Source organism: Gopherus flavomarginatus, chromosome 1, assembly GCF_025201925.1.
Source record: "Gopherus flavomarginatus isolate rGopFla2 chromosome 1, rGopFla2.mat.asm, whole genome shotgun sequence".
Taxonomy (NCBI): Eukaryota; Metazoa; Chordata; order Testudines; family Testudinidae; genus Gopherus; species Gopherus flavomarginatus.
Window position 1 is genome coordinate 94,696,480 of NC_066617.1, and position 13,341 is coordinate 94,709,820.

Genomic DNA, 13,341 nt, shown 5'->3' on the forward strand with positions numbered 1-13,341 from the left:
ACCCACTATGCAAGTTTTATAGCATGAGGAGAGATTTATAAATGCTTCATCGCCACTGATTCACTTACCTTGGCAATATCATACATGACAGAGATTTTAAACTCCCAGTCCATGAAGGTGCCATCTGGGTAGGAGATCTTATCATTTAAGACATCCTGGGAGGACAAGAAGGAGACAAAGCTCTGAATCACACAGCCTTTTGGCCAATGACTAAAAAGAGGTGCCCCTCTGTTTTACTTAAGAAGTATGTAAATTATGACAGACACTGGGTTACTTGGAGGCTAGGGAATGGAATATAAGTTTGTGCTACAAAGCAACTACAAAAAGGTGAGAACCTAACTTCTAGCCACTGTGTTTTCCAGTGGCAAAAATGAGCCTCTGTGAATATGTTTGCCTGCATGAACACTGTGCAAATCCTAGCAAGACATTCAGTGAGAGTCTTTCCATTGACTCAGGAGCAATGCCAGTTTACACCTGCTGAGGATTGACTCCAGGCAGGAGAAGGGAGAGGAGCAGAAGAGAACAAGTCTGTGATATTACTTCACAGAAGTACTCAATATTACTTCACAGAAGTACTCAAGTACTTCACACAAGTACTCAAGTAATATTACTGACTGGCAGATTAGCCGTCTGGCAGGTTAGCATTTCATTTTACAAACTGGTAAGAGAGGCTTGCACAGTTATTTACCCGCAATGATCCTCTCTCACAGTATTCAATCACCCCAAAGATCATCGTGTCCATCTTCACTGTGCCATAGAACTTTGTCAGGTTGTAATAGTCGATCTGGAGGAGCTAAAGCAAAAATAATTTATCCATTAAAAACAGTGTGGGAGCCAAAATTAAGTCTGATGCTGTGAAGGGGCTCTCAATCCCAGACGCTGATATGATGTGTGGGTTCTCTGTGTGCAGATGTGAGAGAGCCCAAAGTGGATGATTGCTGAAGGGCAGCTCTCATTCCAGAGCCTTCTGATCTAGGAGATAAGGGTGGGGAGTGACTGTTTACTGTATTCCAAACTCTGCAGTCTCCATTATGCCTCTGCAGTAGAACCTCACAGTTTCACACCCTGGACACGGATACCCATTATAAAGGACTGAATCTTGCAAATTAGTTAGTAAATGAACAAATAATACAAATATGAGGATCCTGCATGATAGTATGTACTCTGTTCATTTAGTTAGGCTATTGCAGTTTCATTTAATTTATAATACTTTACAATGTATCTGTTCCTAGCGTAAAAATGTACATAGCATATTTTGTAAAAAATTATGAAGTATTAAAGCCAAATTAAACCCTAATATAGGGTATAATTCTGTGAAAGTTAATGGGGTTGTATTTGTATACACCAGAGATACATTTAGCCCTTAGTAATAGGAGATTTGACTACAACACTCCACTATTGAATGATTGGTATGAAGTGAGGAAAAAGAAATCAGTGCTAAAAATGATGCTTATAAAAATGTGGATTAACAAGGTTCTATCAAGTTCATGAGTGATCTCAGTCATCCTCAACTTCAGTGACTTACAGTGCAGAATCAGAACTGTGCATAAGACCCAACGCCCATAACAAACAGAGGGGCCCTCAGGCTACAGTAGCCTGTGGAATGGACACACACACATGGATTTTGGGGAATGAGTTCACTAATTAGTTTCCTTCAGTCTGTAGTGCCTAGCTTGTACATGAAACAGTTACCTTGTTCAGTTCTATCTTTTGTTTCTCTGTGAAATTCCCATCATTGTGTTTGAGATCTTTCAGGATCACCACCTGGAAAGAAAAAAAAACAACTGGAAGGAAACCATAGCAGTTGCACAACAACAATCTGTGCTCCCTTAAACTACTTCTGGTATTTGAATATATCTTATCCACTAATAAGTAATGGAGTTATATTAATTTTCACAAGATTTACCAAGTTGTCCTGGAACAGACTAAGGGGCTGATCTTTCAGACCCTTCACTCACGAGTCACCTTACTCAGGCAAAAAGTTCAGCTGAAATTCAGGCTATTTCACACATAAATAAGAGTTCTCCTTTTCCCATCTAGTCCACTAATTTACCTCATGCCACATCACATCAGACCAGTGGTCTGTTATGTCCTGGATCCTGCCTCTTGCCATTCGGGACTAGGCCAGTGGTTCATTGAGTCCAATATTCTGCCTCTGGCAGTTGCTAATACAAGGGGGTCTCAAAGGAAAATGAACACCTGTCCTCTTCCATAAACTCATCAGTTTAGCAAGGTTAGATGAGAATGGGGGTGGCACTGCTTCCTGATCTCTGAAGAGAACCAACTGCCTTTCACAGAAGCCTCTCACTAAAGAAGGGAAGGGGAGCATTTTACCTTCTTGTCATATTTCGCTTGGCGCAGTCTCTGGATTGTGTCACGCCTCTTGTCTTCATCAATCTGGGGAACAAAGAAGACTCATTAACCAGCAAATTATAACATACAAACCCCACCCTGGCAGGCACCAGACTACAGATAGAAAAATAATGCCAAAGTATGGTACTGTCTGCATGGGTGTCTCTCTCTTTAAAGCCCAGCTAAATCCCATAGCATACAACCACCATTCACGCAACTCCCATATGCCATCAGGGTCTTTTCCTCTAATCAATACTATTGGCCTGTGATTTACAGACAAAACAAGGATCAACCCCTTCTTGAAAAGGGATGTTATCTGTGATACTAATGGTGAGGGAACCCAATGGAAGAGCCTGGAAAGATTTACCCTGCCTGTTTCACAGTCATACAAAGAATTTGTACTTGCTGTATTAAGTGGGGAAGTTACTGGCGATTAATCTCATTCCTCTTCTGCACAGTACGTAGCAGGTGAAAAGACAGTGAACCAATTTTAACAGATACTTCTACCACTGTCAGAAACCAAGCAGTAGTCACTGTTTGTCTGACACGAAACCTTGATAGTGCAGAGACTCTGGCCTTGTCTACACCACAAAGTTGCAGCGCTGGTGAGGGGGTTACAGAGCTGCAACTTAGGAGGTGTACACATCTGCAGGGCATTACCAGCGCTGCAACTTCCTGTTTGCAGGCTGGCCGTACACCCGGTCGAACCTCGGGTGTAGAGGATCCAGCGCTGGTGATCCAGCGCTGGTCATCAGGTGTAGACACTCACCAGCGTTTTTCTTGACCTCCGTGGAATAAGCAGGTATCCCAGCATACCTGAGGAAGCCTCTCTGGTAATCAAGCAGGTCTCCTTCCCCGCGGTTTGCTCTCGTGTTCCCCAAACCCCCCTGCAAGCAGGTCTCCTTCCCCGCGGTTTGCAGGGGGGTTCGGGGAACGCGAGAGCAAACCGCGGGGAAGCAGGTCTCCTTCCCTGCGGTGTGCTCTCGCGTTCCCCGAACCCCCCCCCGCAAGCAGGTCTCCTTCCCCGCGGTTTGCAGGGGGGTTCGGGGAACACCGGAGCAAACCGCGGGGAACGAGACCTGCTTGCGGGGGGGTTCGGGGAACACCGGAGCAAACCGCGGGGAAGGAGACCTGCCTGCAAGGGGTTCGGGGAACACCGGAGCAAACCGCGGGGAAGGAGACCTGCTTGCAGGGGGGTTCGGGGAACGCGAGAGCAAACCATGGGGAAGGAGACCTGCTTGCAGAGGGGTTCGGGGAACACCGGAGCAAACCGCGGCGAAGGAGACCTGCTTGCAGGGGGGTTCGGGGAACGCGAGAGCACACCGCGGGGAAGGAGACCTGCTTCCCCGCGGTTTGCTCTGGCATTCCCCGAACCCCCCTGCAAGCAGGTCTCCTTCCCCGCGGTTTGCTCTCGCGTTCCCCGAACCCCCCTGCAAGCCGCCCAACAGCGCTGCAGTGTGGCCACATCTAACACCACTTGCAGCGCTGGTTGCTGTAAGTGTGGCCACTCTGCAGCGCTGGCCCTATACAGCTGTACGAATACAGCTGTAACAACCAGCGCTGCAAACTTGTAGATGTAGACATACCCTCTGTGTCCCCACAACCCTCCCTCCATGGGGATATCTTGTTTCTCCTACCTTCAGACTGACATGGCTTGTCTCATTGGTCTCCAGAGGCAGGATCTTGTCAGGGGGGATGTGAGACCATTTCTTCTGCCGAAGTGCAATATCTCTCCTGTACTTCCTGTGAAAGAAGCGAACCTGTTTCTATCAAGCAACTGGAATCCATACTGCTGAATGCAGTGGGGAATCTTGGAGTATTAGAATCCTGTGCACTAGCTCCTGTACTCTTTTCTTCATGCATTCCTGGAGAGCCTGCCCTTACAGCTCCCATCATTGAGGCCTAGAAGGGAGAAATACCCTCTCCATCACATACACCTTTTCCCCCTGATTCTAGGGAAGTCTGGTCTCTCTGAGGTTTCAGCACTATAGATCTGAAGGGGTCAAAGCAAAAGAGGAATTGCTGGCAGGTTGCTGCCTAATTCTTCACATTCATACACAGGGGAAGACAATGCAAGTTACTGCAGAATGAGTCTGCGATAGCTTATACTGTTTACTTGTCTTGCTATTGAACATCCTCTGAAGGCAATCCCAGAGGAAAACATGGATCAGATGAGCCCCTGGCAGCAAGACTCTTGCAGAAATGAATTGTGCTATCCAGGAAAAGCAAGAAGCCAGTGGGGAGGCAGCAGAATGAAGGAAGGTGACTTCTTGTAGAGGGCCTTTGCCTCTGGCAGATTTCCTGATTATATCGGGGAATAATCCTTGGAATTGGGGCATGGACTCCCCTGTCTTTTCTGCAGGAATGTCCTCCCTCAACAGAAGAATGTGAAACAAGCAAACAATTCATTGGAATTTCCACTCTTCTATGTGGGTTGCTCCTGTTTAAAAAGGATTGGTTAGTGGAATGCTGGCAAATCCTGAACAGTGATTGGCTGCTGGAGAATGCTCTGGAACACTGAAGAGTCTAGGATGCTGACTGACATAAATATTTTATGTTTTTAACATAATTTTAACTGCCATTGCTAAGGGGAGAGGGAGGAAATGTCCATTTCTGGCTGTAATTTCCCCCCCTGATTTTAGTCTGGAAGGTTTAGTTGCATTTGAACCATCATAATTTGCCAATAGGAGCACCAGTGAAATGCTAGACAGTTATGAGATCATGGGGCTCTAGTTATATGGGTCTCACTGTATCTCTCCTGAATTCCCCACATGAAGCTCTAACAGTATTCAAGAACAGAGAGATATCATAAGGGAGAAATTTCAAGATGGCTCGGAAAACATTAAATTGTGGGAAATTCCCATTTCATAATCTTAACTAGAAAATTTTATGAACTATCAATAAATAAGGCAACTAATCCTAGTAGAAAAGAAAGATCCATTTGACTTGTTCGTACCTAAGCACTTATTGGACTGGAATGACATTTCCAATGTCTAATACTGGTTTTGTGTTTTTTTGAGGACTCTAGATTGATTTCTTTACTTGGAAGTCAGAACTACCCAGAAAAGTGTGGATAGTTTAGGAACTCCACACACTGGGTGATATATAAGAAATGATTGGAGCGCTTGTTCATTTTCTTGCCTAATGGATCCTTAGGAGCATTATTATCATCTATCAAGAGATAAGACTTACTAGAGCAGGAAATTACTGCACAATTGAAACTAGGGTCAGATGACCTCAATTTAGGTAGGCTGCTTGAGGAGCTTGGCTATATTGATGGAAAGAGCAAAACTGGTATCAAGTGTAGACAGTTATTAATCAGGACATTAACTGGCTGATAAAAGAGAATGGCATTGTCAGGTCTCTCTTCTTCCTTGAGAATTGTGAGGGGATCCACTGCATCATCTGAATTAACTAGGATTGTGAAATTTGGTAACATTTCTACATGCAAAGAGTAAATTCATTGGAAAAAAATAGCAAGAATTGATTCTGAGGAATCCCCAGGGATTTCTTCTGCATTGGAGGCTCTCAGAGACCACAGTGATGGGTGTGGCATAAAACTCTAAATGGAATTCAATGATTAATATCTTTGCCATCAATAGATTCATTGGAATAGATTCAGGAGGGGTAATAGCACCTTTGGCAGCAGTACAAAGTGTGTGGAAATAGCCTTCTGTCAAATTTCTGGTAGCTCTTCAACAAATAAACAAATACAGATTAACTTTATCAGTCTGTTGGCATGTTTGCCCTAAGAGTTTGAGAACAATGAGCTCTTCTGTTTCTTGAGTACAGCTGGATATCCAAATGTGGACTGATTACATCAACTTGGAGTCTTATCTCACGGAAAGTGTTAACTAGCAAGGAGAACACATCAGGTCAAAATGACAATGGTTAAAGGTGCTACCAATCAGGTTTTCATAGAATCCAATGTTCTTGTATCTGAAGTCCTTTGATCTGTGGAAAAGGAGTTGTCTGAGCTACTAAAGGTAGAAGGTCCAGGTAAAATATACATCTCTAAAACCACTGAAAATGACGGTTCTGAGTCCTGTGAATATGAGAGATATATAGATGCACTGGAAATGGATTGAACTTTTTCTTTGAGAGGATCCTAGAGTGCATTTCAGTTTCTATTTATCTGATTTTTCCTCCATGATAGAAGCTATACCACGATCTAGTTAGAAAATTTTAGCCATAGAAAAAACATGTGAACTAGCTGCAATAAGGCAAGACAAGTCTGGGAAAATAGTAAGAGACAAAGTGGATCTAGAAACTGTGACACCAAAACTTTCTGGTTGTTTTTATTTGTGCAATGACACAAGATTGAGTCATCCTTTAAGAATGAACTGTTAAGCTACCAAAAGGGTAAAGAAATATAGTAGAGTAATAGAAAGGGCTAAGTGTGAGAAAAAGTCTGAAGGTTGGCCTTGTCCTCACAAAGACACTTGCTAAGTTTGTGTGTGTATGCAAATTAGTGCTTTCTAGTGGGTGGAATAGGCCTGATCATCTGTCACATCTACCACTTGAGCAACTGGATCATTTCTCAAAGCAGAGTGCTGAATGCAGGTGCCATGCGTGGTGTCTACAATAGAGTGGCACACACAGAGGGAGAAGCCAGCAAGATCCTTGCCGATGGGTGGGAGATATCTCCTTGAAAATCCTTCAAATTATCAAACAACCCATGCCCAGAAGCAGCAAATAGAGAAGAAAAGAAAGATGAGGCTGGTACCTCAACACCAGCAGAGCGATGATCAGAATCAACACCATAGTCCCAGTGAGTGCAAAGACAGCAATTGTCAGGATGGGCGGGCCTGCAAAGGAGAGAAATGGGAAAACATACAACCTTAGTGAAAACACTGAACACATATTAAAAAATACATACCCAGGGCCTGATACAAAGCCTTTTGAAATCAGTGGAAGATTGGCCTCTGGTTAGGAAGGCAGGATATCAGGTCACCAATAAATAAATCAGTCAAGCAGATATGCATGAGGAGTCATGAAGTGTCTCCCTGACAACCCCCTGAAACACGTGTCTCACTTATAGAAGCCTGCATGATTCCAAACATGATTTTAGTAATGTGACTGGATGATGTTTGAAATGGGAGTATTAGAGCACTAGTTTTGTTCTTGAGGCTCTGCTACCCTCTTGTGGCTACTGATACTATAGCATGCTAAACAGTATTCCACCACGAATTAATATTGTGTATTCTTCCTAAAGAACCAGAATAAAATTTATGTTGGAGTGTATAGACCCCATCCAGGGATTGGTAGGGTGGGTGTTAAAACTCTGAGCAATAGAAAATTCAAAGGTGAAAGCCCTAATTTTAAGGAATGTCATAGGGAAGAGTGGCAGAATTGGATCAGCAGTTGCAAATTACACACTATAAAAGGGTTGTGTTCTAGTTATTGAGTTTGGTTAGCTTTCTAGAGGAAAGAGGACATAGCTAGCCAGAACAGTTTTGATAGGAGGTGGATGGTAACAGTAACTGAAACTTTGGCTATCTAGAGCCATTTTCTGTTTGAATATATTTATTTGGAAACTGGCTGGAGGAAGCCTTTTTAAACTCTTGGCTTTGGAAAGCATTTACGTTTGTTTGTTTTGCCTAAGCTGCAAAAAATCTGGTTATATCAGAAGCTGGACTTCTAGATTTGCAAGTACTGATCCCCTGCTTTACTATGGCTTGCTTGACTGCTACAAATTGAAAATGGTAATATATGCATAATCCTGAACTAAGCCTAATAGCTCCGGATTTGTGTTTTCATAGACTTTTGGATGATTCAGGAAGCCTATTTATGGTGCTAAAACATATGCTGGTCTCATTATAATGTTTCTACTATCGAAGAAACTAAACTCTGTAAAAATGTCAGGTTTCCTATTTTTTGGCTATAAATGACTTCCTGAGGCATTTTCTTAAGGAGTTTGAAGATGGTGGAAGAATGTAAATGAAAACATCACGTTCCATGTAACCGTTTACTGCAAATGGACTCAAGACTGGGGGGAGAACAATGAGTGGGACCTCAGCTTAGCTACATTTGCACAATAACACTTGTCAACAGAGACATGTAGGACATTAGCTTAATGTGCTAAATAACTCTTATGCCAAGTACTTGCAAATCTAGAAGTCAAAGTGCTCATCTCTCTACTGGGCTTTTGGTGCCACTGTGTTCCACAAAACTCTGAATTCTAGTAGTCTGGATTTAAAATCTGATTGAATACAGAAGGAACTTTTGGTCACCAAGAGAAAGTGGTACGTCATGATTCTGTGGTCCAGACTTATCGTGGGTCATACAAAGGGTCAGTAGAAAGCTATCAAGAACTGAAACAGAGTCTGGGTCAAGCCAGTGTGAGCTAGGTTGTGCTGACTTTTACTGGGAGTGTTCTCTTCCTTGTTTCATTAGCAAAGAGTGAAGCTGAAGGCAGGTTAAGTTCAACAAGTATGATTTCATTAAACCCTGTGCACTGCGCTCTCCCTGAGGCTGGAAGCAACTCAGACAAACTCCACCCATTCCCTGTCCCCTGGCGTGCTGTCAATAACAGTCCTTGTCCCTCCAGGGAATAAGGGCCCTCTGGCTCCAGTTCCACTGATCACAATACACTGATGGCTGAGTTAGTATCAGCCTGTGATAGGGTGTCTATCCCACACAAGGGAGAAGGGGTTAAGGTAGCTAGCTGAGCCAATTAACTGCACCTGGAGGAGAAGCCAGGGAGCAGGGATTAATTAGAGTCAAGGCTCAGCTGGACAAGGACAGGAACAGGAGTAGTCTGCATAAAGCCCAGAAGCTGACAGTAGCTGGAGGCCACAGGGAAGTAGTCTGCATTTGCTCCCTGGGAGAAGGACAATATGGTTAGGACTGGAGGGTAGTCTACAGCTACTCCCTAGGAAGATGGAGTTTGGGCTGGCAAACCCATAGAGCCAGAAAGATAGGAAAAGCTCAGGGGAAAAGCAGCAAGGTATGGGATAGGGCAGATCTTAGCAAGTGATGGAAGGGCCCCTGATCTGGAACACAGTAGAGGGAAGGACCAGTTTCCCCTGCCAGACACTGGGGAAGTAGCGCAGACCAGGAGGCAGGAAGCAGACTGCCTGGGACAAATTGTGTTGAAAGATTTTGATGCCCCAGAAGAGGGAAACGCTGAGTGATCTGGCAGAGGAAGCAGGAAGCTCTAGAAGTGAGGGCGGGGGGGGACTGTGGACAGAGAGATGGGGTGGAACTGCAAGAAGGAGTGTTGCCCTGGCAGAGCTAATCCCCAGAACAGCCAGAGGAGGCACCATCTAGTAGTGAGTGAAGTACAGCCATACTGAACTGTTCTCCACCTACAGCTTTTTGTACAGCTTACGGCTATTTGCATACAAGGCACTGTGTTAATATGGAGTTAAGCTTTCTAGCTCTCCACAGTGCCCTAGGCTCTTCATGCTCATCCACAACATGAGTTTGTGTCCAAAAATCCAAAAGTTAGAAAACCAGAAAATGAGCAGTTCAGGTGCCAGGATTATGGAGGTACTATTGCACGGGCCAAGAAAGCACAAACCTTAGAAATGTAGGAAATGCAAAGTTAGGAAGACACCTGCCATGCAACATTAACTCTGCCCCTTTGGTCCATCACAGTACCATTACACTTCAGTAAAGTTTTTACTGTCGAATGTGATCTCTTCCAGCCACATAGAATCACAGAGTATCAGGGTTGGAAGGGACCTCAGGAGGGCATCTAGTTCAACCCCATGCTCAAAGCAGGACCAGTCCCCAACTAAATCATCCCAGCCAGGGCTTTGTCAAGCCTGACCTTAAAAACCTCTAGGGAAGGAGATTCCACCACCTCCCTAGGTAACCCGTTCCAGTGCTTCACCACCCTCCTAGTGAAAAAGTTCTTCCTAATATCCAACCTAAACCTCCCCCACTGCAATTTGAGACCATTACTCCTTGTTCTGTCATCTGGTACCACTGAGAACAGTCTAGATCCATCTTCTTTGGAACCCCCTTTCAGGTAGTTGAAAGCAGCTATCAAATCCCCCCTCATTCTTCTCTTCTGCAGACTAAACGATCCCAGTTCCCTCAGCCTCTCCTCATAAGTCATGTGCTCCAGCCCCCTAATCATTTTTGTTGCCCTTCGCTGGACTCTTTCCAATTTTTCCACATCCTTCTTGTAGTGTGGGGCCCTAAATTGGACACAGTACTCCAGATGAGGCCTCACCAATGCCGAATAGAGGGGAATGATCACGTCCCTCGATCTGCTGGCAATGCCCCTACTTATACAGCTCAAAATGCCGTTAGCCTTCTTGGCAACAAGGGAACACTGTTGACTCATATCCAGCTTTTCGTCCACTGTAACTCCTAGGTCCTTTTCTGCAGAACTGCTGCCTAGCCATTCGGTCCCTAGTCTGTAGTACTGCATGGGATTCTTCCATCCTAAGTGCAGGACTCTGCACTTGTCCTTGTTGAACCTCATCCGATTTCTTTTGGCCCAATCCTCTAATTTGTCTAGGTCCCTCTGTATCCTATCCCTACCCTCCAGGGTAACTACCACTCCTCCCAGTTTAATGTCATCTGGAAACTTGCTGAGGGTGCAGTCCACGCCATCCTCTAGATCACTAATGAAGATATTGAACAAAACTGGCCCCAGGACTGACCCTTGGGGCACTCCACTTGATATCAGCTGCCAACTAGACATGGAGCCATTGATCACTACCCATTGAGCCCGATGATCTAGCCAGCTTTCTATCCACCTTATAGTCCATTCATCCAGCCCATACTTCTTTAACTTGCTGGCAAGAATACTGTGGGAAACAGTATCAAAAACTTTGCTAAAGTCAAGGAATAACACATCCACTGCTTTCCCCTCACCCACAGAGCCAGTTCTCTTATCACAGAAGGCAATTAGGTTAATTAGGCATGACTTTCCCTTGGTGAATCTATGCTGACTGTTCCTGATCACTTTGCTCTCCTCTAAGTGCTTCAGAATTGATTTCTTGAGGACCTGCTCCATGAGTTTTCCAGGGACTGAGGTGAGGCTGATTGGCCTGTAGTTCCCCGGATCCTCCTCCTTCCCTTTTTTAAAGATGGGCACTACATTAGCCTTTTTCCAGTCATCCAGGACCTCCCCTGATTGCCATGAGTTTTCAAAGATAGTGGCCAATGGCTCTGAAATCACATCCGCCAACTCCTTTAGCACACTCGGATGCAGCACATCCAGCCCCATGGACTTGTGCTTGTCCAACTTTTCTAAATAGTCCCGAACCACTTCTTTCTCCACAGAGGGCTGGTCACCTCCTCTGCATGCTGTGCTACCCAGTGCAGTAGTCTGGGAGCTGACCTTGTTCGTGTAGAAAGAGGCAAAAAAAGCATTGAGTATATTAGCTTTTTCCACATCCTCTGTCACTAGGTTGCCTCCCTCACTCAGTAAGGGGCCCAAACTTTCCTTGACTTTCTTCTTGTTGCTAATGTACCTGAAGAAACCCTTCTTGTTACTCTTAATATCTCTTGCTAGCTGCAACTCCAAGTGTGATTTGGCCTTCCTGATTTCACTCCTGCATGCCTGAGCAATATTTTTATACTCCTCCCTGGTCATTTGTCCAATCTTCCACTTCTTGTAAGCTTTTTTGTGTTTAAGATCAGCAAGGATTTCACTGTTAAGTCAAGCTTGTCACCTGCCATATTTACTATTCTTTCTACACATCAGGATGCTTTGTTCCTGCAACCTCAATAAGGATTCTTTAAAATACAGCCAGCTCTCCTGGACTCCTTTCCCCCCCATGTTATTCTTCCAGGGTATCCTGCCCATCAGTTCCCTGAGGGACTCAAAGTCTGCTTTTCTGAAGTCCAGGGTCCATATTCTGCTGCTCTCCTTTCTTCCTTGTGTCAGGATCCTGAACTCGACCATCTCATGGTCACTGCCTCCAAGGTTCCCATCCACTTTTGCTTCCCCTGTTAATTCTTCCTCGTTTGTGAGCAGCAGGTGAAGAAGAGCTCTGCCCCTAGTTGGTTCCTCCAGCACTTGCACCAGGAAATTGTCCTCTATACTTCCCAAAAACTTCCCAGATTGTCTGTGCACCGCTGTATTGCTCTCCCAGCAGATATCAGGGTGATTGACGTCTCCCATGAGAACCAGGGCCTGCAATCTAGTAACTTCTGTTAGTTGCCGGAAGAAAGCCTCGTCCACCTCACCCGCATGATCTAGTGGTCTACAGCAGACTCCCAGCACGACATCACCTTTGTTGCTCACACTTCTAAACTTAATCCAGAGACTCCCAGGTTTTTCTGCAGTTTCATACCAGAGCTCTGAGCAGTCATACTTCTCTCTTACATATACTGCAATTCCTCCACTTTTTCCGCCCTGCCTGTCCTTCCTGAACAGATTATATCCATCCATGACAGTACTCCAGTCACGTGAGTTATCCCACTGAGTCTCTGTTATTCCAATAGCATCAAGTACATCATAGATCAACTGTGCTGCACAGAGTACAGTAAGGCTCCTAGCAGTATATGAACAGAAATGATAATTTGAAGTTGTATTGGGTACACAGAAAATGACAGGTTTAGTTAGGCTGGGATAAGGTACTGTCATATTCTCAGCTCCTATTGACATCCCCATGGCAGTTAAGATTGGGTGGCAGGCTGCAAGATGCTTTGTTTACCTGAGCATCTGCAGGTATGGCCACTTGCAGCTCCCAGTGGCTGCAGTTCGCTGTTCCTGGCTATTGGGAGCTGTGGGAAGCAATGACCTGGCCAATGGGAGCTGCTGCTATTGACATCCCTATGACAGTTAAGATTGGGTGGCCACACTGCATAGTAAGTGTTATCTTAATGGTGCATGAGCCCCCTCCATTATTAACCAGTTTTAGTAGGTATCTCACCGGTGCTTGGAATGTCATTAGGAAGCTTCTGGTTCCTCCAGATGAAAGATGGGCTGGCAGTCATTGGTTTTGTCTTATTCTGATGAGTGTCATACTGCAGGAGGGTCTGGAACTGTGAGAGAGTATAGAAATGAACTTTGTTAAT

The 13,341-nt window shown here is 44.8% G+C and overlaps 2 protein-coding genes across 2 annotated transcripts in view; both read right to left on the minus strand.

Annotated features, from left to right (window-relative positions):
• Positions 1-13,341, minus strand: part of PLBD1 (phospholipase B domain containing 1) — a 219,305-nt gene that overhangs the window by 89,459 nt on the left and 116,505 nt on the right. The window lies entirely within an intron of this gene.
• The window catches only part of LOC127042754 (guanylyl cyclase C-like), a 63,747-nt gene that overhangs the window by 27,110 nt on the left and 23,296 nt on the right, over positions 1-13,341 (minus strand). Inside the window, exons 10-16 of the mRNA XM_050936006.1 lie at positions 13,197-13,308; positions 7,079-7,160; positions 3,990-4,095; positions 2,335-2,397; positions 1,693-1,764; positions 689-793; positions 69-155 (exon numbers count right to left, since the gene is read on the minus strand). Coding sequence (XP_050791963.1) covers positions 69-155; positions 689-793; positions 1,693-1,764; positions 2,335-2,397; positions 3,990-4,095; positions 7,079-7,160; positions 13,197-13,308 — 627 coding nt within the window. The remainder of the gene's footprint in view (positions 1-68; positions 156-688; positions 794-1,692; positions 1,765-2,334; positions 2,398-3,989; positions 4,096-7,078; positions 7,161-13,196; positions 13,309-13,341) is intronic.